Source organism: Larimichthys crocea, chromosome XIII (assembly GCF_000972845.2).
Source record: "Larimichthys crocea isolate SSNF chromosome XIII, L_crocea_2.0, whole genome shotgun sequence".
NCBI classification, from domain to species: Eukaryota; Metazoa; Chordata; class Actinopteri; family Sciaenidae; genus Larimichthys; species Larimichthys crocea.
Window position 1 is genome coordinate 8,020,906 of NC_040023.1, and position 22,556 is coordinate 8,043,461.

Genomic DNA, 22,556 nt, shown 5'->3' on the forward strand with positions numbered 1-22,556 from the left:
ACGTCCACGGTAGTGTTCGGTGTGTGCTTTCGTGTTTTTCGTGCAGGTGTAACAACTACAAATGATGTTTGTAACCATGACGATAGTGATAATGCTGCAACAGGACATCTACACCAGCTTCAAGGTTTTACTGAGCAGCCGAATAACTGTACTGTATTTAGCCTTTAACCCATGATCCATCATTGAGGACACTCTCACACGCTCTTGAATTATCCTCTAGAGGCCAATCATCTATCTCAGACAATAATCCCAATATCAAACTTTAAAAAAAACAACAACATTACAGTACATTTAATTATAAGGATGATGCTCAGATGTGGGAACGTTTCTCATCATTAGAAATAACGACGGAGCTTTTCAAGGGCAGCTGCCTCTGAAACCACAAAGGGCTCCGTCTCTATCTGCGTGCAATAATTGGCACAGTGATAAACAATCTGTATCACGCAAAGGTGAAGTAGTGAGAAAATGTCTTGACTCGTGTATTAAAACAAATATTTTTGATTTGATATGGGACCCAAAAATACGTAACTTTACCGTGTCGTTCTTCCTGACTGTTGTGTAATACATATACTGTGTCATATGTAATACCTTTGGCCCTTATTGCACCTCGTGTGGAGTTGCTCTTTCATCTCATGTTTGCCATTGAAATGGAAATCTCTATAGGCTGTCCTTTGAATTCACCTGAATACATCAAGCCCCATTCATTAGCTCACCATCTTTCTGGGCCTCTTACAATGGATGAAGGATGCTTTCTTCAAAACGTAGCAAGTTGCAGTCAGAGGAGGGATGCTGCAGCGTTGAGCAAGAGAGACCTCTGCTGCTCCTCCATCGTGCTGCATAGGAACTTTTAAAAATGACCCACAGTGGTCCGCGATAAGGCTCGATGTTCTAGAAAGACCAGCAACACTCTGAAATAGATAGGGTCTGCAGAGGGTCCGCCAATTTTTGTCATAAAAATCGACAATTTTCACCAAAATAATGGTGAATGTGAGGGTGCAGATAATCGAGAAACTACGAACAGCGGAGGCGTTTGTACTCCAATCGGATGAATCCGTCGTCCAAAGACGCACAGCAGGTCTTGGCATTTAATAACCAATAATAATTACGCATTAACTTTTAATCAATCATAAACACGTAAAGGCTAATAACCCAGTGTATAAATAGGTTAATAAGGTGAAATACAAGTTAAATAAAGTAAATATAAAAGTTGATGAGCCTCGGTGTGCTAGAATAAATCCAAAAATGTCACAGTCAATCAGAAATTGTTCTATTAACATAAATATATATATATTCCAGATTTATTTCCTTTACATCAATATGGCACAGAAAAGTTTTTTTTTTAAATACCCGTGGATTTATTGTCTAATGCAGCTCAATGGCAAATAATTTATGTGCAAAAGTAACTTCATCCGGGCTCAAGAAGTACATTCACAACACTGCTTGTTAACAGATGTACAGTTTTCACTAAACGAGAACCGAGCCTACGTGGCACTGCACAAATTAAGAAAGATCGCTTGAATGAAGTTTATGATTGTTCCTTTTCTTTTCAAAGTATACACGACGTGAAAAAGAAAGTACACGAAAGAAAAAAAACAAAACAAACGTAGCAGTTGGTTATTTCAAATCCTTCTCGTATGTATTTGTGTACATACAGTTTCACATTAATGTTTTAACTTCCGCTGAAGCTCTCGCTCGCCTCTTGTTTAAAAACGTGACTACTGCCACTGCCCAAATTTTGGGACTGAGTTCTCAGCTGATCCACAATCCCGGACACACCGCCCAACAGGCCACCCATCCCATGCTCCACCTCCCCGTGAAAGTCCACCGCCTCCACTTTCACTTGTCCTCCCGATGCGAGAAAAGCCTCCCCGTCTTCAAATCCGTAACTGTAGCCGTCGTCCATATCCGCTGCCGGCGTGCTGGCGTTGTTGCCGTTGGCTGAGGAGCTGGAGGCGAGTCTCTCACATCGGGCCTGATGCCTGAGGAAGCTGTCCCTCCAGATGACCTTCTTCCCACAGAGGCCACACTCGTAGGGTCGCAGCCCTCCGTGTGTTTTAAGGTGCTTCGTCAGATGGTGCTTCATCTTGAAGGACTTTGTGCAAACGGGACAGCCGAACGGCCGCAGATTGAGGTGCTGCATCTTCACGTGGCGGTCGCGCATGCTCTTCAGGGTGTAGGCTTTGCCGCAGTGGCAGAAGTGGACTTTGCCCGTGTAGGGGGCGCCGGCGAGCGACACTGAGGATGACGAAGATGGGGTTGGAGGTGAAGAGGGTGGTGGAAACGCAGCAGACGATGGAGACAGATGGCGATTAGAGGTGGGGGTCAGCGAGCCGCCCTGTCCGACGCTCGTGGAGGGCCAGCTCACCTCCGAGCCCGCCATGGTGAAGTCAGGAGACACGGGCACTAGAGGCCTCTGGGAAACCTGCCCCGTGCCGTCTTCAATCTCATCATACGTGTCTCTGCTAAAGGTCAAACACTCAAAGTCCACGTCCTCCTCCTCCTCGTCTTCGTCCTCGTCTTTACTGCAGCTGCCGCCCTCTCCTTCCTGTGGCTTCTGCTCCTGTTGAGACCACGGACCGGCCTGCCACTGCAGCCGGACTGAAACCGGACAGGAAGGGCCGGGAACTCCTTCACCTGTTTGGCACGCGTGAACACTGGGCAGGCCTGACGAGGGATCGCTTCCCACCACGTTCCTCTGCACCTTCTCCTTGACCTCCTCCACACTCGCCTTCCCCGTGGCTTGTTCAGCTCCTACGCTCTCATTGGAGATCGAGTGTAAGCCTGTTGGAGAAATGTAGAACACAATCACACACAGGTAACTACAGTATATTAAATCAATGCACAGAACAAAGAGATGGACTACAGGACACAGCATGGAGAACAGCCACACTGTTGGGCTGTGTTTCCAATCTCAACTATTTTCTGTTGGTACTGAAGCCAAACCCCCACTGGACATGAGATGTGATTATTGTGTGATTATTATTTTAAGTATTTTGCCCACCAGACTTTGTTTACTTGCTCAGATTTGGTAACTTTCCATTAGTTTATGCGCTTCTACCAAAGACTAAGTAGTTTGCACGCTGCGTTTTATTTTGAAAATCGAATAGATTCTCTGTGTTGTCTGACTTCCGGTCAGCTTGATCAAAAATAAAAACAGTTACGTATTCTCTGCAAAGTCAAGTGGAGACCCGCCTCTGAAACAAACTGTTGGAGCTTCTGGTGGAGTTTGAAACATTGAACGCTGTTGTGAAATTTGCCTGTAAGGTATCTAAGCTCAATAATTTTATGATGGTACTGATCTAAACGTGCCTGTGAGTAACGATTATTGACGGGGACTGAATGCCGGCTTAGAAAATGAATATCCAGAGCAAATGTTTAGTTTGGGCTGCTGTAGAAACACGACATAAAAAGCTCATTCTAAAAGACAAAATGATTCTTATTTTCAGGTGATTATACTCGAATGAAAACATAGTTATGAATATTATATTCCATTTCTACAGCCTCCTAAATCTGACAGAGCAAACCAAGCTGAAATACAGAGAGAGCGTCGACTCTGAGGTCTTCTGTCTGCCCCTCATATCGCTTCAAACTAGTACGAATTAATATTGGTTGAAATGAAAAAAAAAAAACTAAACAAAAGCCTCAGAAAATACTGGTCAGTGCCAAGCGGTTGCCTGGGAAACAGATGCTCTGCTTCGCTTTCAGTAAACACACCGGCATCAGCGGCAGCAGCCCCGGTGGAAAGCACCTATAAAACCTGAGAACAGTCTGGAAAGCACCACGAGCGAGTGCAAGTGCAGCTGCAGCCTTATTATTCTCAAACTGCACATTTGTGAGAAGCGACCCTCTTTCTAACACTGAAACTCGTCTTTAGGTAAAGAATTATATTTATGTCAGTTGCCATGATACAGTGGTTGGTAGACAGTAGTAGCTCTGAACTCTTCTGTGTTTTTAGTATTTTTAGGACACCGGTCTCTGTCCATTAGTGATTTGCCTTTTTTCTGTTATACAGACTACTTCATGAGACATTCAGTGATAGCATACTCTCTGTGGAAAGGCTGAAGTGAGGTGAAGGAGACCAGGATGCAGAGTTCGATCTGAGACGATAAGATTGGGGAGTTAACCAGGCTACAGAGGAAGTATGGAGAGTGCAGCGTCATGGAGACGTGGCTGGTAAGTTTGGACAGCTTTCTGAAGACAGACAGGAAAACAGAGAGAGAGAGAGGGAGGACGACACGCAGCAAAGGACCACAGGCCGGAGTCTGAACCTGGTCGCTGCAGAAAGTGTCTTTCGTACACGGGACGTTTGGAGTATTTTTCTGATCCATTTATATCGTGAGCCGCTGTAACAAGTGTGGGATCAGTAAAGTCTATCTCATCTTATTTTGCATTTTAATTAAACCACACACAGCTCCGGGTATGTCCGGCTAAAGAATCACAGTAAAACGAGGCTTTTGTGTCTTACCACAGTGTCCCATTTGTGCGAAGCCTTCCTTCTTCTCCACCGCCTCTTCTCCAACTCCCTCATCGGCCTCGATCTCTCTCCTCTCATTCTTCCTCTTCTCTCGCGTCTCGTCGCTGTCCCCGCTCTCTCTATTCTTATCAAGCAGACTATCAGCACTCGGCGCTGCCCCCCGCTGTTGAAACCGGACTTTCTGCTTTAATGCTTCACCGCCGACGAACCCCCCGTGGTGTCGGCTATTGTGGCCCGGTCCATCATGTGCAAAGTGGCTAGTTTTGGCATGGCCTGATACCCATGCCTCCTCACAGCTGGTGTAATCACTATCCGCATAGCTGGGGAGGGCGTCCAGTTGAGAGTCTGCTAAGTGCTGGGCTGATGAGGGCCGCGCACGCCCCCATCTAGCGAACTGCTGCGGGCGTCTCCATGTAGCCAAGGGAGGCAAGGCGTCAGGCTTTCTCTCCTTCCTTCGTCCCTCTCTTTCCAGATAGAGGCAGTCCGTGCTGCTCGGCGACTGCTGGCGAGATGCAGTGCCGGGGTGAGGGACCGCCGCTTCTCCCGGGGTGACTTCTGCCGAGGGCCGAGGCCTCTTCAGGATCTCCGTGCATTTGTCCACGATGTGCCACATCTGGAGGAAGCTGGCCACGGTGACATAGTTAACGATGTCGTCGTGCACGATGCTCAGCTGGCCGGTGTAGGCAGAGCTCAGGACGCTCTCAAAGGCCACTGGATCCATCACTGAGGGCAGCGAGACAGTCGTGACATTCTTCAGTAACACCTGATGAGATAAAAACAAAGGCACGCTGAGTTTTAGGCATCTGAGGCCTCGTTAGGGAATAACTTCATCATAAGTTTCAAACTCAATCATTCCTAAACTCATGACTGTGTCCTAACTTATCTCAGACCTCCTATCGCATCTTAACTTAAGGAATCCAGTCAGTACTTGTCCTGTCATTGTCTCCTGTATTTAGGTTCATAATGTATGCAAAACTTGCTGTAAGCTGAGATAAGATAAGATAAGAGGGCCCAGGACATAATTACGGGTGACCACCAAACAAATGAAATCATTGAACGAATGAATGAATATTTCACGCTGGGTTTACCTGGTCATGAAAGTAAGGCGAGGACGCAGCGAGCACACAGCGGTGGGCTCTGAACACTTGACCTTGCACCTGGATGGAGAGGTCGCACAGCCTGCCCTCTTCACGCTGACGGTTCAGATTGTCCAACACAGCAGCACGGGCGCCGGGGAAACAGACCTGGACGGTCAGACCGGCCGGAGCAGCAGAGACACTGCACGTCGAATCCATGGTCACATAAAACTATAGAGAAGAATAAAGGTGGTCAATTATTTATGATATTCTATGTCTCGATACACTTTGTACATGCAGTATTCACTATTTATTTTGATTTCTGGAAGCTTTATCATGTATACAGTACATGCACGTAATGTATTCTGGTTTCCTGAGGTTACTAAGTATCTATACTCTGCACCTTTACGTGTCAAGAACAGTTTAAAGTACAGTATGTGTCGATGGCTATTATAACATTTACAATACAGGTAAGGCTAAAACATCTAAACATCTTACTGAAGACAATACAATGACACAAAAGGCAAGAAATAAACAGCAGTGACACATTTAGTTGAGTTGTGGACTAATTTAATTATTTTTTACTTATATTATACTATTTGTTTCCTGTAAACATGTTCAGTTAATAGAAATATTAAATCTAAATGTATGAGCATACAAAAATGTATGTTGGAGCCCAGCAAAACTGAAAACTCACTGCTTTCATTTCATGTTTTGTGGTTTTTAGACAAACAAAGCAACTTAAAGTAGAGGATATAATGGTAGATAGTGTTCAAACTATTGATTGTGCTATTAATTGATTGACTTGTTGAGTCCTAATGATCTTTTTTTTTTTTTTTAGTTAATTACTTGTTTGTCTGATTAACACTACTTTTAAGTTAACTATAAAACATGCAGCAAATCATCACAACTGTGAAGGTGGCATATGGAAATATTTGACCAGTTTTGCCATTTTTTTTGTCATCATATGGAAATATTTGACTAGTTATGCCATTTTTTTGCCATCATATGGAAATATTTGACTAGTTTTGCCATTTTTTTTTGCCATCATATGGAATTATTTGACTAGTTTTGCCATTTTTTTGCCATTATATGGAAATATTTGACTAGTTTTGCCATTTTTTTGCCATCATATGAAAATATTTGACTAGTTTTGCCATTTTTTGCCATCATATGGAAATATTTGACTAGTTTTGCCATTTTTTGCCATCATATGGAAATATTTGACTAGTTTTGCCATTTGTTTGCCATCATATGGAAATATTTGACTAGTTTTGCCATCATATGGAAATATTTGACTAGTTTTGCCTTTTTTTTTTTTTGCCATCATATGGAAATATTGGACTAGTTTTGCCATTTTTTTGTCATCATATGGAAATATTTGACTAGTTTTGCCATTTTTTTTTTTTGCTATCATATGGAAATATTGGACTAGTTTTGCCATTTTTTGCCATCATATGGAAATATTTGACTAGTTTTGCCATTTTTTTGCCATCATATGGAAATATTGGACTAGTTTTGCCATTTTTTGCCATCATATGGAAATATTTGACTAGTTTTGCCATTTGATTGCCTTCATATGGAAATATTTGACTAGTTTTGCCATTTGTTTGCCTTCATATGGAAATATTTGACTAGTTTTGCCATTTTTTTGCCATCTTATGGAAATATTTGACTAGTTTAGCCATTTTTTTTTTGCCATCAACTCACTCTCACAATTCAAGTCTGCACTTAAAACCCACCTGTTTAAAACAGCCTTTTCCATCTGACTGATTCAATTGCATTGTCCTATTTTAACGTGTTTTTAATGTTGTATTCTTGTAATTTGATACTTTTATGATTCTTTTTGTTTGTTTCTGTTACTTGCCGTCTACTCTCATTTACTGTAAGGTGTCCTTGGGTGACAGAAAGGCATCTATTAAATAACATGTAGTATTATTATTATTTTACATAACAACAGCTTTGTTTTCAATAACCAGCTGATCATTAATGGCTTGATAATCGATTAATCGATTATACAATGCAGCTCTAGCGTTAGATCAGAGTAGATAGATTGTCAATGAAGTCAGTATTTCATAATAACCTGTTTCAGACATGAAGAAGTGTAAATGTTTGTGACATGAAGGAAAGGAAGCGTCCACCTGATGCTCGCTGTCACATTTACCTGGCTAATGTTAGCTCCCCGGTGTACGGAGCAGCCTGTCACGTAACGTCATTAAAACAGTATTATTTATATTAAAGTCCAGTTATAAGCGCACAAACAGATTAATGTTCATTACAGTCTGCATCCGTTCATGTAGACTACACCTGAGTTAACCTGCAGCTGACCTGAAGTCACTACGAGCTAGTTAGCTCACGTTAGCTTCATTACTTTACCTTTTTTGACGTGTTGCTATGACGACCGCTTTAGCTTTCACAGGTAAAACGTCGCTGAACTATTCAGAGCACAGCATCACCATCGTGGATCCCAGGTGAGACGCTGCCATCGCTTCTTTGTGTGTGAAGAAAAAGGAAAATAAAAAAAGGGGCAAGCTAGTAAGCAGCAGCAGCAGCAGCTTGCCCCCCTTCTCCTGTGTTTCGGTTAAACGAGTGACCGTGTTAACTGGTGACCGCCTGTGGTTGTCGTAGTTACGACAGATGTTGAAACGTGAAGATAATACGTAGCTAAAACTAAACAGTTTTTTTTTGTTATTGTTTTTTGACTTTTTGAAAAAAAAAAAAAAAAAAAAAAAAAACAGGCATTTAAGAGGACAGCTCAATGTGCACTCTTTTGCTACATGCTGTGACTTTCCTTTTTGATAGAGCTCATAGTCAGAGCTCATCCCTTAGTAACTAATCCTATGGCAGTATAACTAAGGCTTAGTTATGCTGCCATAGGATTAGACTGCTGGGGGACTACCCCCCCCCCCCTCTCTCTGTCTCTCTCTCTATCTGTCTCTGTCTTTCAGGGTTATGCCTAGTCAGGCATGTTATTGGTTGAAGATGCAGTCACATCTCCCTTTACTGAAAACTCTCTCTCTCTCCATCTGTAAACATACATGTTTCATTAATGCATATTACTAAGTAAACTCCTTTCTGTGCTCTCTCTCGTCCAGCAGGTTCTCGTGGATCGTGGCTGCTGCTGTGATCCTGCACGACGTCCACTACACATATTATTACTGTCATTACTGCTGCCATATCTCCATCACAGTTTATAGTTAGTTTATGATTTGCTGCCGCTGTGCATCTGTGTCTCTCTATCTCTATCACAGGTTCCACTGCTACTGTAATCATTGTATCAGTAATTGTACAATATGTTTGTGTTGATTTGTTCTGTACATGTGACATTTATTAGGAGAGGGATCCCTCCTCTGTGGCTCTTCCAGAGGTTTCTTTCACCTTTTTTCCCTGTTAAAAGTTTTTTTTTGTGGGCAAGTTTTTCCTCACTCGAACCGAGGGTCTAAGGACAGAGGGTGTCACTCCCTGTACAGATTGTAAAGCCCTCAGAGGAAAATGTACTTTGTGACTTTTTGGGCTATACAAATAAAATCTGATTTGATTTTTGATTTCATTTAATTTCATTCAGTGTCTGCCTGATTTAATTTTATATTGTTTTCTGTTTGTTTGTTTTTTAAATGTCTGTTTGTAATTCTATTTCTTATTAAAATAAAAACGTTTTATATATATTTTTTAATTTGTAAACATCTATCTATCTATCTATCTATCTATCTATCTATCTATCTATCTATCTATCTATCTATCTATCTATGGTCACCAGTTAACACGGTCACTCGTTAAACCGAAACACCCCTGTAGGCGTAAACTGAAGCCGGTTGACAAATCAGCGTCCTCTCACACACACACACACACGGTGTGAATTATAAATGACATGCCATCACACTCATTAACTCATTAACGCGGTGGCCTTATGTGTGTGTGTTAAATATCTTAATTAATTTAATATAAAGAGCTGTGTCAACAACAACAACCCCGCGTGAGTTAGTGACAGTAACGGCGGTTACGTGACAGATTCCATCATTGGGTCACGCGAAGAGAGTTCACTTAAAGGGCCAGTTCACCCCAAAAATAAAAATCAGCTGTCGTCGTTATTTCTCGTTAAAATGTTCAGTGAAGATTAGTCCCAGCTGCAGTTTACAAGCTTTAAAACAAAGAGCAGGAGCAGCAGGAGGAGGTGGAGGAGGTGGCAGCTTCGTCACTCACAGCTTCTGCTCAGTCATACACGCACAGCCGGGGGATTTATTTATTTATTTTTTTACCGCAGTGCATCTGCAGCATCCTCTGATCTGAACGACAGGGGTGCCGCTGTGTCGTAGGGGGAAGAAAGCACCGTTAACTGGATCTGGACTGTATTTATTATTATTAGTATTAGTCGTATTATTATTATTATATATTGCTGCTTTTTTATTATTATTTATTTTTGCTTTAAATGTAGCCGTCACGCAGTTTCATCTGCAATGCCAACACGACGGAGGCATCTCTTCCACTCGCACGGGGTCATTAGATAGGTGATATTAAAATATTTTCAGCTGTCATCGCACTAGAGGACAATATATATATTTATTTATTTTTTCATCGGAGGAGACAACAACAACAACAAAAGGAGACACGGCCTCTAAAGCAGGACAGTAGGCTCTGGTTATGGATTAAACATTGGTAGCTTGTAGTCTGAATATAGAGCATGCAATTTAATTATATATATGCACCGGCGTGTTAAATGTATTATAGATGCACGTGTGTTTATTCTAAGCATTGTGCTGTGTGTAATTTGCCAAAAGAGCAGAGCATGTGGCCCCAGGCTGATCTAATGATTGCTCTGTGGATTTCATTGTAAGACCTCAGGGGGGAAACAAATCAAATCTCAGGGTGTTGGTCTGGAGAGGGGGAAACACTGTGAGTTACCAGATAGTCTGGATTGTATCTGTATCATATGCTGCTCCTATAATTAAAAGCTAAAAATTTAAAAAAGCCAGCACTACATTAGAAAGGTTGTCTCAAAAAGCAGCAATAATTTGTGGCAATAAATTCTGTTGCTGGTTTGAGCCAAAGAATTGAGACTGTTAGGACGTAGATTTCATTCATGTTGCACTTTGTGATGCATGTTTAGCTGCTAGCGTCCTCACTCATACATGTAATATTGGCCTGCACTTTAAAAATTAACACATAAGCTCAAGTCTTTATAATATATACATATATATATAAAAGAAAACCTTTGCAAACTCGGAGGTGCTCGGTTTATGAGTGTCATCTTTTTTGGAGCTCCACACTTGGAGCGTTAGGGTTAAAGTTTGTACTTCTTGAGACCCCTCCTAAAATCAAAAACAGCTACTCTAACGTCCGGTGCCATGGCGGCGTTACACCTACTGCTCCTTTCTCTTCTCTGCACCTTGTTCGGTGAGTTGTAGTCTTCACGATATGTTGCTATGTTGTGTTAAACCAAAGCAATGATTGCCCTATTGTCTCTTTCTTTCTCCTGTTTACAGTGTATCAGTGTCATGGGGCCTGTGCAGAGGTGGACTCGGACACAGAGGCGGTGGCAGGCAAAGGCTTCAAACTGGGCTGCATCTCCTGCAAGAGGAGGAGTGAGGTGGATGGTTCTGCCACTGTCGAATGGTATTTCAGGGCCAAAGGAGAGGCCGACTTTGTTCCTGTGAGTACATTTCTTTAAAAGGCTTTTAGTCCGATGCCAGCACAAAATGTCACTGACGCAGCACAACGAAGAGCAAAGGAACGTTTTGTGCTTCTAAGTTTTTAGTTGTGCAAGCATCCTTAAAATCAAACATGTCCTGGGTCACATTCCTCAAGACACAAGCTATTTATATATGCAACGTGCACACACCAGAGCTCTATTCTCCTTTATGATGGCGCCCGGTGCTGAGGTCATCGCACGGTTCATATAGAATCGATTGTGATATTTTACACCACGGGGATCATTAAATCTTCTAGGATGACAGGTGCACAGCTGTGTTGGATCCTGTGTCTGTCACTGGAGTGCTTGCTGTGATAATGTAGTTGTAGCTAATGACGAAATAGACACTTTCAGTATGTTCCATGTGCATATGCACATAGACTGATACATAAGATTAATATTGTCATTCCTGTGTACTTTGTGAGTATTGTATGTCCTACACAATACACCTCACACCATGATGTGTGCTTTGGGATTATCTCAGCCCCAACTCACTGTACCTGCATCCATGAGACACAATAAATTAAAAAATCTATGAAATTAATACATGGTTTTAAATTTTGAAAAAAGCACCTAAAGGACTGGTGACTCTAAGGGTTGCAGCCACCAATCCGATAAACTCTGATACTCTACCTGTTGTGTTCTGGCCTTGTTTATTTCATGTACCAGCTGGAGAGTCTGGCTGCAAAATAGTGACACAAAGTAAATTAAAAAAATAAATTTGATAGTTTGAGAGAGAGAGCAGTGGTCAAGTGACATAGACAGTGAATGAGAGTGAGCAAGCGGCAGCATCGATAAAGCCGGTTAATCAGTGAAATAAAAAGTTATCTCCTGATTGTTTCACAGTGTTACATTCAGCACAATTAGACCCCCACCCAGCATGATGTATCACCATATTTATAGAGTAGTCAGGCATTTCGTAGTTGCCATAGTTTCTCCTTCATGTTAGGAAGTAAGTGGTAAAACGAGGGGGTTGCAGAGGGAAATTCACATTTTACACAGGAACAATGGAAGAAGGTTAGAAACTACTGAAAAAATACTGTACATTGTGCAAATCACTCCAAATAAATGATTAACCGTGGTGTCTCTGTGGTACTAGATCTACACCTACGACGAGGACGGCCCCACCATCAAGCATGACCACTTCATGGACCGTCTGGACTGGAATGGAAGCAAGAGGAGCAACGACATCCAAGATGGGTCCATATACCTGCTCAACGTCACCTTCAACGACACGGGAACCTACAGCTGCTTCTTCAACCGCATCCTCTTCTACGCCAACTATGAGTACAACACTGTTGTCAACAAAGTGGTCCAACTCTCTGTGGTGGCTAAAGGTACGATGGAATCAACTTACTAACTATAAGTATTTAATGGCTGACCAAATTTTATGTTGCATTTCCAACTGATTTGGTGCAAGTGGTTGAAGCTTTCCAGACCATCTTCGAAAAGGGTTAAGTCTGGGGCAATGGCACTTGGTTGTAGATCTGTGAAGACGTTTCACCTCTCATCCAAAAGGTTTCCTCAGGCCTGACTACCTGATGGAGAGATCCAGGTATCGAGCCTAGGCCATAGTTACCACTTGGTTCATTAGTTCTCATTGTTGTTGTGACGACTGATGTTCGAGTTGTTACGGTCACCCGTGATGAACGACCATCAATCACGCCGGGCCTCAGGTGACCTTAACAACCATTTAAGGTGACCTGAGGCAGGTGTTTCTTTGGCCATCACCCTATTTTTAGATTAGACTTTACCGGATAAAGGACAGTTTCAGCTTTATAAGAGCATTGTCATGTTGCCTCTTTGGTGTCTGATTCCTTATTTCCTTGCTTCCTGTGTGCAGCCACCAGAGGAACAGCTTCCATCGTGTCTGAGGTCATGATGTACGTGTCCATCATTGGCCTTCAGGTCTGGCTCCTCATAGAGATGATATACTGTTACAGGAAAATAGCAGCAGCCGGGGAAGAAGCATTACGAGAAGCAGCGTAAGTATTTTACAGTGCATACACCTGTATGCACATTCATGTCATGTCACACATGACATGTGGGAAACCTTGTCCGCCCCAGTTCTGGGTGAATTGGTTTGTCAGTTGTTCTGGAAGACAAACTAATGGAAGCAAGGTCGCTAAATGACCTCAACAAATCTTTGTTGTTGATTCAGCAAATACGCATATAACAATATAGCGGTCTGGCTGGAGTGCATGCAAAAGCTTGAAACAACACACATCTGGGGGTAAAGTCCAGTCACACAAGACACAATTTGTATGAACTTACACGCAGGGGGAAGTTTGTGTATGGACTTTGACATGCAAATCTGTGGTGTTGATCACCCTGCGGGAAAAACCAGCATAGACCAACATGTAAATGATGTGAGTTTATACTGGTCTAGTGCTGTTTTTTTTCCAGCAGGGCGATAGCAAGGTGTGAGGCAGAAGCAATAAAAATTGTACTTATTAACTGATAACTAACAGTTAAGACAGTTAACTGATGTTGTCTTAAGTTAACTGATATTTAGAGCACAATGAAATCCTGTATGTCCTGTTCTACAAATATTCTACACAGCTGATTTTTACTTAAACTTTCTGGTGTGACTGGGCCTTTACTCTAAAAACTAACAAAAACTAAACTCACCGATGTGTTCAAAATAAGGCATTAGGTGTGATAGTTACGCTTTAAAAACCGTATTTCCTCATGAATACCGCCATAGTTTATTCATGTTCTATTGCGTAAGTTACACCTATAATTTAAACCTTTGCTTTGTATAATTTAAACCTTTACTTTGTTTGGTTTATATTTCTCTCACTTTGCCTGTCTTGTTATCTACTTATTTTTAAGATTATTGATGTTTCCATTGTGTTTGTGTGTTTTCACTTGTGTCTTCTTTGTCTAACATCTCACGCTCCCTGTTTCTACTTGTCATGTTTTCGTCTTGTCCGTCCTATCGTGTCGTCCTCCACCCTAGTAAAAACCAAAACCAAAACCCAAACCCAAAACTCAAACACCCTCCTGTAAGTCAAAAATTAGAACAAAGACCTGTCATACTACCATAGCTATAATGTTTTGTTTTTGAATTTCTTTACCCATTTCATTGTGCCAAAGCAAAAGTTTAACTTTTCTTTTTTTCCTCCTAGAAATGCTGAATATTTAGCGATAGCCTCGGAAAGTAAAGATAACTGCGCAGGAGTGCAAGTCGGAGAATAGCACAGGTACGTCATGATCTACGTAGTGAAAATGCATGTCAGTGGCATCATTCCACGATGAGATGTCTACCACTTAATGAACTTAATCTGTAATGTTTTTTTGGAAATTTGCTTATTTGCTTACTTGTCAAGAGTTAGACGCTTGGGTTTTTGTATACCCACCTCAACAATAGAGGTTTTGAACATGGTCCACTTGGTTTCCAACCTCCCCTGGATACATGAAAAAGGGACCTCCACGACTACTGGTGATCACTTGACAGCTCTGCTCCTCTCTTCACCAGAGTGTCCAAGACATACTGTACAGTACAGCCATAGATCTGATGACACGACCACACAGTTGAACATCGATCTGCTCGAACATAGTGTCCGTTATGGTCAATCTATGACTAGCAAGTCCAATAACAAAGCACCAATCGGGTTCCAGTCACTTCCATGTTACTCCGATGTCACCCACATGAGTGATGAAGTCCCCTAGCAGAACTATAGAGTCACCAGATGGGACCCTACCTCCTTCTTAAGACTCCAAGAAGGTCGGGTACTCCAAGCACCCAGGGAAGAAGTTCAAGTATCTCGGGGGTTGTGGTTACTGTAGTGGACCATTGTGGGGAAGAGGGAGCTGAGCTGAAAGGCAAAGCTCTCGATTTTCCAGTGCATCTACGTTCCAGCCCTCACCTATGGTCATGAACTTTGGGTAGTGACCAAACGAATGAGGTCGCAGATACAAGTGGCAGAAATTAGCTTCATCTTGTGGCTGGGCTCAGGAGCTCGGAGTAGAGTTGATGCTTCTTCGCATCAGAAGGAGCCAGCTGAGGTTGTTGCTCCATGGGCACCTTCCCTTGGAGGTGTTTCGGGTACATCCAACTGGAAGAAGATCCCGGGGAAGACCCAGAACCTGCTGGAAGGACTAATATAGACCCATCTAGCCTGGGAACATCTCGGGATCCCCCAGAAGGAGGTTGAAAGTGTTGCTGGGGCGAGGTACATCTTGAACGTCCTGCTAAACCTGCTGCCACCATGACCCAACCCTACATATCTCAAAACTTGCCGTGTATTTTAGAGGTTCTAGTGTTTGTTGATTAACTGGACTTTGTTTGTTGCCTTTAAATCTATTAATATGTCTTGTTTTTATCTCCAGGCTTCTTCCATGGACTGAAAACATCGTTCCACCATCAGACCTGCATGTAGACAGCTTGGAAGAAAAACTCCTCCTCATCTCAAGCCTCTATTTTAGTTTTTTCCTCGACAAAGATCCCAAATGGATACGACATACAAAGAGAGCATGGTACCAGCACTGTATATAGTATTCTGCGCGCAAGAGCATGTACTGCACTTACATGAGAAAAAAACATTATGCATTAATGAGCCACATTGTTAAAAGCATATACTGTACATACAGTATTTCTATAAGTATACGTAGTCACATTTATATAACATGTAAGTGAAGCTATGGTGTTGGACTCCATGAGGCTGATTGTCAAAGGAAGCTTTTTACTACATCATCACCAACTAATGTACAAACAACGAGACACACAACACGTATGGTAAAGTTATTTATAAAAATAGAATGTGATGGACTATGATAGACTGTCTTTCCAGTTGCTAGTTGTACATTCAATGAAATCTTAAGATGTACTAATAAAAACAGAAAAAGCACACGTGACGGAGGAGTCTTCTGTCTTTATAAATATTATAAAGATTAAATGGTTGGCTGATATTACAGAAATAACACAGACAAATTCCAATTATTAATCCTTTTTTATTATTATTTTCATGCATCTTCCAGAGAGCTAATAAAACCCCATCATAACAACTCAAAGCCGGGCTTTAAATCACACCCACCCTCATCCACACAACGATTTAAGGGAATGGTTCAAAATTTAGAGATGTGTGTACCAATTTCTTTCCAAAGGTTACTTGAGACTGGCTGTGTGTTACGTATTCGTGACATCGAAACCATATCGCTTGTTCATTTGTGAGCTGGTGGGCACCTTTATGCTGAGCTAGGCTATTTACTTCCAGACACCAGCTCTGTAATTTTGGCAAACATGAGAGTGGTGGTATCGATCTTCTCTTTGGATTAAAAAAGCAGATGATAACCGTTTCTCAAAATGTTGAACTATTCCTCTAAAGACACGCTCTCATCAAACCTACATCCTCTACAGTTGTAGCACACAGTCTGTGCCAGGATACTGAGGCAGGTTGAGTTGGTACTTCCTCTCCAGGCCCGGCGGCACAAAGCGACCTCCGAGGAAGTGGTATCGTCCTCTGAACAGGGAGGCGGACTTCTTTGGAGCTGTGAGGGAGATGAGCATGTCGGGCTGCAGTCCATCTGCACTGCCCTCCTCCACATCCCAACCTTTAAATAAATTAAAAAAACAAAAAAACAATCAAGACCAGGCTTCCTCTTCCTCTATGTGTGAGTGAATGTGCACAGTAATGACAATCAGCTCACCAACTGACCTAATCAGATCAGACTTTCTGTAGGCACCTGGATTGTTAAACCTTCTAGACTTTTATGTCTGTATTTATGCATGTTTCCCACTCCCTTATGAGTTGCTATAACAAGTAAATTTGCCTGGAGTGGGATCAGTAAAGTCTTTATCTTATATGAGGCTGGAGTTCATTTTTCCCCACAACAGAGGTGGGGAAGGTTAGTGCTTGGGCGGTATGGGAAAAAATCATATATCACGATATGGATTATTTTATATCACGATATACCACAATAAAGTATGTTTTCAGTTTGACAAAAATGTCATTGCTTACTTTTCTCCAACTTTATTTTGAAGTGACAACTGTCACAAATGAGAAACATACATTTATATTGCTGCACTAAAATGTATCAAATGAAAAACAGCTGTGGCGGAGGTAAAGTTTTTTCGTGGACGTAAAGCATGTCGCAAACCCGCGTGAGAATCAAAGAACCACGTAAAGCAGCGCCATGACGCAAAACCATAAGACGGAGTTTCTTTTGCGAAAAATCTCTTTTTTTATTCTTCTTTATTTTCACTTATATAAAGTTAAGAGTATGCATAGTGACAAGACAACACTAATACAATCATCGCAGGCTATTTAATGATATATTTGCTGTAATAATTGATAAAATTAGGTTAGAAACGATAGAAGAGAAATGGCACGATAGACACTTTTCTATCCTGTCCACGATATGTATCATCATATCGCCCAGCACTACTGGAGGCAGTAATAAGCTAAATTTGTTAAATAATCTATCTATAGCAAGAAAAGCATATTCTTGTGTGAGGACTGACCTGAGGGGATGTCGATGCTGGCTATGGGGACTGTCGTCTTCTTCAGCACATTCAGAATTGACCCGAAAGGCTCCCGTACGGCGCCCTTGAAGCTGAAGCCAAAGATGGCGTCGATCACCAGGTTGTACGCCTCATCGACAACTTTAGCCTGAGAAACCAAAACTTTCCACGTTAGTTGTTTATCTTTGGAATAAAACACTCAAAGTATGTTAAAACTATGAAACTATGAACTCTACTGCATCATTACTGTATCATTCAATCAATTATATTATAGACTGTGTTATTTGTTGACTGAGTCTTCATCTAATATAAACTGCAGCCTCACTTAGCGAGATCTAATCGTGTGTAATAGCTTGAATTAAAATGCCATCAACACAATACACAGACGTATTTTCTTCGCCGCTGTCGATAACGCACTGCTGCATAATTGATTAACACCAAACCTCGGGCATCTCCGTCAGGAAGGGGATCTCCATTTTCTGGCACTGTGTGGTCAGGTTGTTGAACAGAGGTTTGTTCGGCCTCTTCGGGTAGAGGATGGTCGGCTCATAACCCTGCGACAAAGACAAACGAAGTGGTTCGAAAACATTCATCATAGTTTGACTGACTGAGCAAAAGATTATCTGCACTCTGCACAGCCTGTCCTTAAATGGACTCAAGTCAGAATACACTAATGAAACATTAATACGGTGCTGTGCAGCAGGGGTGGAGGACACATTCTTCACTTCGGTAAAAGCAACGACCTTTAAAAGCGGCATAGCTCATATGTTCATAAAGTGTTCGACAGTTGATCTGCAAAAACCTCAAACCTATTGATCCTAGTCTATACTTGATCGATACAGTTGTGTCCTTCCTTCCTTCCTTGCGTCTGTAGTCTGTAGTTTTTTTGTGCAATTTCAGCAAAGTAAAGTCTCCCAGAGGAATCACTGATTGATTTAACGCCATTTACTTCCATAAAAGCTGCTTTTTCACGCGTATACACTCTTTTCTATTCATTGCAGCTAACCCTTCATCATGAAATTGAAAACTCAACGGGAGGAGGAGATCTCAGGAGGAGCTGTGGGATGTGTTAGACGTGGTATATAATCCTACATCATACCAATCTGACTCGGGTTAAGCTTTCTAAAAATCTATAGTGAGGTCAACCCTCACTATAGATTTTGTCTTCACTGCTCACTTACTGAACTCAGATATTCAACTCAAGTTAAATTTGAACAAGACTCAACTTGAACCAACAACGTTTTATGACTTTGTTTGGGGTTTTACCTTCGACTCTGCAGCTTGTCAGCAAAATATTTATCAGTTTTTAGTTAAAACAATTTAAAAATATATTCTAAAAACACATAAAATATGTTCTAAGACTGTCTTTGATCACATTTGTTGTCTCCATTTCTATCAAAGCTCAAATTTCTTGTTTGTGTACCAATAAATCTGATTCTGATCAGACAGAATGAGGCACAATCGCTCCACTAGAAACATCAAACAACCTATATTTCTACTACACTGGCAGATGTTTCTCACTTTAAAGACTCAAATTTCAGACTTAAATTACTGAATAAGAAGTTGTTTTAAAAGCTCATCTCACAGTTTGTATGAAAAAGAGGAGTGGAAGCGTAAAACAGAAAGTACAGCACTTTAAATTCAATTAAATGTACGTTCCACTGCTGCAGAGTGTCTTCCTGTCACACGAGTAAAGGACACTCACGAAGAGTTTAAGATGTCGTGCACAGACCAGGCCATCGCCTCCATTGTTACCTGGTCCACAAATCACCAGCAGAGACGGTCTGGCTTTGACCAGGGAAGTAATCGGATAAGCCTGCAGGAAAAAAACAAAACACAACCGGTCACAAGGTTGTCCAGGAAAAGAGAATTTTCTCCACAGCAGCTACTTAAGAAAGATGCTTGTATTGATGTAGTAACGAGTAATTTGATTATTTCCCTTCTCTTTATCCAATAATCTGATTTCTGCACAGCGGATACATAAAAGGTCTTCAAGGAATACATCATCCAGTGTTGACAATAAACAATTATAAAGTGTTTGTTTTTATCTACTTCACTTTAATAATTCTACTCACATTTAAATACGTGGCTATATTTATATTTTAGGTGTGTATTTGTCTATGATTGCACTTTCCTGCAGCAACTCGAGGACCCTGAATGATGAGACCGGTGTGATAAAATATCTGCTAAAACACTCTCCAAGAGGTTGAGCTTGATATCTTCCACTGAAATTGCCGCTGATAGTTGCTGTACAACCCTCAAAGCTGTCCATTTTCGATTACAACGGCGAATTTATGAATCGTTTTGTCCGTAAAATCTTAGAAAAAGTCAAAGATGCTCATTATAAAAAAGCCCCGATCAATATCTCACCCTGGTGACGGCTGTAGCACAGCTGAGTCCAGCCAGCTCCATCAGCTGGTCCACACTGAAGCCGTACTCACTGAAGAGCTCCTCGTCAATGTGCTGGGCCTCCTCCTGCCTGTGGAGCAGCTACACGTCAGTCTGGACAGTCCACACACACACACACACACACATATATATATAAAAATTAAATTCACCCGAGATATTTGATGGTCTGTGCCATGGTGGTTGCCGGCCTGCTACTGAAACATTCAGTCTTCTTGTGGTTGTTGGCTGCAGCGGACAGCGGACATGTCCCTGTCTGAGCGAGGACTGTCGCGGCCCTTGACGTCACCAGGAAGCCGATCCCAAACAACGCCCGGACACTCAACATCCAGATGGATCCTGGAACAGAAGAGACCACATCACAGCGATCTACCCTGAAACTGAAGGAGGTTAGTTAGTGATCCCACGACTTAATGAACTGATCTGTAAGAGCCTGCGAGCTACGATTCAGACTCCAGTGTCGATGCACATTCTCCCATCTGCTGCTCAGCCTGCTGTCGCCGCCGCCTCCTCCTACAGCTGCTGCATTGCTTTCAATGCTTGTTTGCATTGTTTCTTTTCCACCTCCGTCCACCTGCAGGCTGTGTACTCACAGCTCCTGAAGGGGATTCACATCGATCATGCCTGTGCTGCGTTTGTCTTTTTTTGTAAACTTTGTAGCAAGATTACAAGATCAGTTGATCAATTTATTGTGTAAAAACGTCCAGCATTTGTAAGAATTGCAGTGTTTTTATTTGTTTTGTATCATTGTAAATTTAATACAGACGTCATTGACGACTGGTGCAAACCGCAACCACCTTCATATCAACGCCAGCAAGATGAAGGAGATGTTGACCGACTTCAGGAGAAAGACTGAACTGATATCGAGATGACGGGAGCGTACAAATGCTCTGTGTTCACCTCAGCAATAAACTGGACAGACGTCGTCCTGTTCAATTTGGTTTGATGCGACGTTTTCAAAGCGTGTAACTATTCCATCTTCGTGTTTTATTTCTCCTTTGTTCCAGATCATGTCTGCTCCTGCTACTTCTCGTCGTAAATGCCTGAACAACCCTGACTTCTTTTGCTGTATTTGTGCTAGTTTCACCATTCCAACTCAGAGGAAAGCAAACATCAGTGCGTTTGTCAAACAAGCATATTTTGCATATTTTAAAGTAAAACTCTGTGATCAAGACAAAGCCATGGGCTTTGCATGGGTGCAAGCAAGTGTGTGGAGAGTTTACGAATGTGGACCAAAGGAACACGTGAACATTTGGTATCCCCATGGTTTGGAGAGAGCAGAAAGATCATTGCACAGACTTTTGTTTAATGAAAACAAGCACACATCTGTTAAATACAGTATATTTAATTTTTTTTTTAAAACAGGGATCCTATAGTTCAAAAACTTAGAGAAAAACTGAGATCAGTTTTGGATTCTGCACCTAAAAATGAGTTAAAAACAGCTGTCAGACCTAACTCAACAAAACCTAGTGTTATATACACTGTTATATACAGATATATATGTGCATGATACATGCATGTTGCATGTGCATATATATATATGTGCATGTATATGAGTACAAGCCGTGCTAATGTTATTTAAACAGCTCTACCTGTTACTAAATGTGCTTAATGACTTTAGAAAGACACTAGGCTACCTAACATTTAATGGCATGACATTCAGAGTCGAGTATTTTAATTAAAAATGTTTGTTTACATTTTTTTTTCAGGCTGTGGAGTTGCTACCTCACGTTAGCCACGAGCTTTGACTTTAATAAAACTTAATAAAACTTAATAAAAACTCACCAAGCGATGCAGTGACACAAACTTACAGAGCTGTGATAAACTGACACAATGAAGGAAGAAGAGAAGCAACAACAACAACAACAACACCCAGCTGCAGCCCGACAGCAGCAACTACCTCCGGGTTAGAAAAGGGTAAGAAAATAAAAGCCGCGTCTTTCATTTCAAAATAAAAGCACGACCTCTGGAACATAAAGATTCTTCACACATGGAAGAAAATTATGAAAATGAACAGTGTAAGTTTTCTTTTACATGTATGTGTACACATGCATGAACATGTATATATAAATGTATATGTTATTATCTATTTTTATTTTTTATTTTTTCTACCTCAGTATTTTATTCTATTGTATTTTTATTGTATTCAAATATACCGGACTGCTATGACAACCTAATTTCCATTTTTTTCTAAAGCCACATAATGTTAATGACATAATGTTTTATAGTGGAAAACTCATTATTACAAAGTAAAAGCAGCTGACATTTGAGCACAAACTACAGCTATACTCTCTATTTGTAGTTCTATCTATTATTTCTGTACACAATTTTATTTATATTTTTACTTTTTATATGCTTTTCTACTTGTAAATATATTCAGGTTGCATTTCTCTGCATGTTTGATTTCTTAGCACAGGTTTATAACCTTATAGGCTCATTTTTAGTGTA

At 41.3% G+C, this 22,556-nt stretch overlaps 3 protein-coding genes across 4 annotated transcripts; 1 reads left to right on the plus strand and 2 right to left on the minus strand.

Annotated features, from left to right (window-relative positions):
- Window positions 1-1,577: 1,577 nt before the first annotated feature.
- Window positions 1,578-8,147, minus strand: zbtb22a (zinc finger and BTB domain containing 22a). The gene is made up of 4 exons (XM_010742281.3): window positions 7,928-8,147; window positions 5,563-5,783; window positions 4,466-5,237; window positions 1,578-2,781 (listed from the first exon to the last, which is right to left on the minus strand). The coding sequence occupies exons 2-4, from the start codon at window positions 5,767-5,769 to the stop codon at window positions 1,670-1,672; spliced, it is 2,091 nt and encodes a 696-aa protein (XP_010740583.2). The 5' UTR covers window positions 5,770-5,783; window positions 7,928-8,147; the 3' UTR covers window positions 1,578-1,669.
- Window positions 8,148-9,591: 1,444 nt separating this feature from the next.
- LOC104928063 (sodium channel subunit beta-1) lies at window positions 9,592-16,513 on the plus strand. Its single transcript, XM_019254862.2, has 6 exons — window positions 9,592-10,941; window positions 11,031-11,197; window positions 12,336-12,573; window positions 13,080-13,221; window positions 14,368-14,442; window positions 15,572-16,513. The coding sequence occupies exons 1-5, from the start codon at window positions 10,893-10,895 to the stop codon at window positions 14,435-14,437; spliced, it is 666 nt and encodes a 221-aa protein (XP_019110407.1). The 5' UTR covers window positions 9,592-10,892; the 3' UTR covers window positions 14,438-14,442; window positions 15,572-16,513.
- Window positions 16,177-22,018, minus strand: naxe (NAD(P)HX epimerase). 2 transcript variants are annotated; one of them, XM_019254847.2, is made up of 7 exons: window positions 21,894-22,018; window positions 20,261-20,447; window positions 20,073-20,181; window positions 19,408-19,518; window positions 18,146-18,256; window positions 17,703-17,850; window positions 16,177-16,792 (listed from the first exon to the last, which is right to left on the minus strand). In XM_019254847.2, the coding sequence occupies exons 2-7, from the start codon at window positions 20,434-20,436 to the stop codon at window positions 16,593-16,595; spliced, it is 855 nt and encodes a 284-aa protein (XP_019110392.1). In that variant the 5' UTR covers window positions 20,437-20,447; window positions 21,894-22,018; the 3' UTR covers window positions 16,177-16,592. The 2 variants fall into 2 exon arrangements, with proteins under 2 accessions (XP_019110392.1, XP_019110399.1); XM_019254854.2 differs by having other exon boundaries at window positions 21,920-21,992.
- Between the last annotated feature and the right edge of the window lie 538 nt (window positions 22,019-22,556).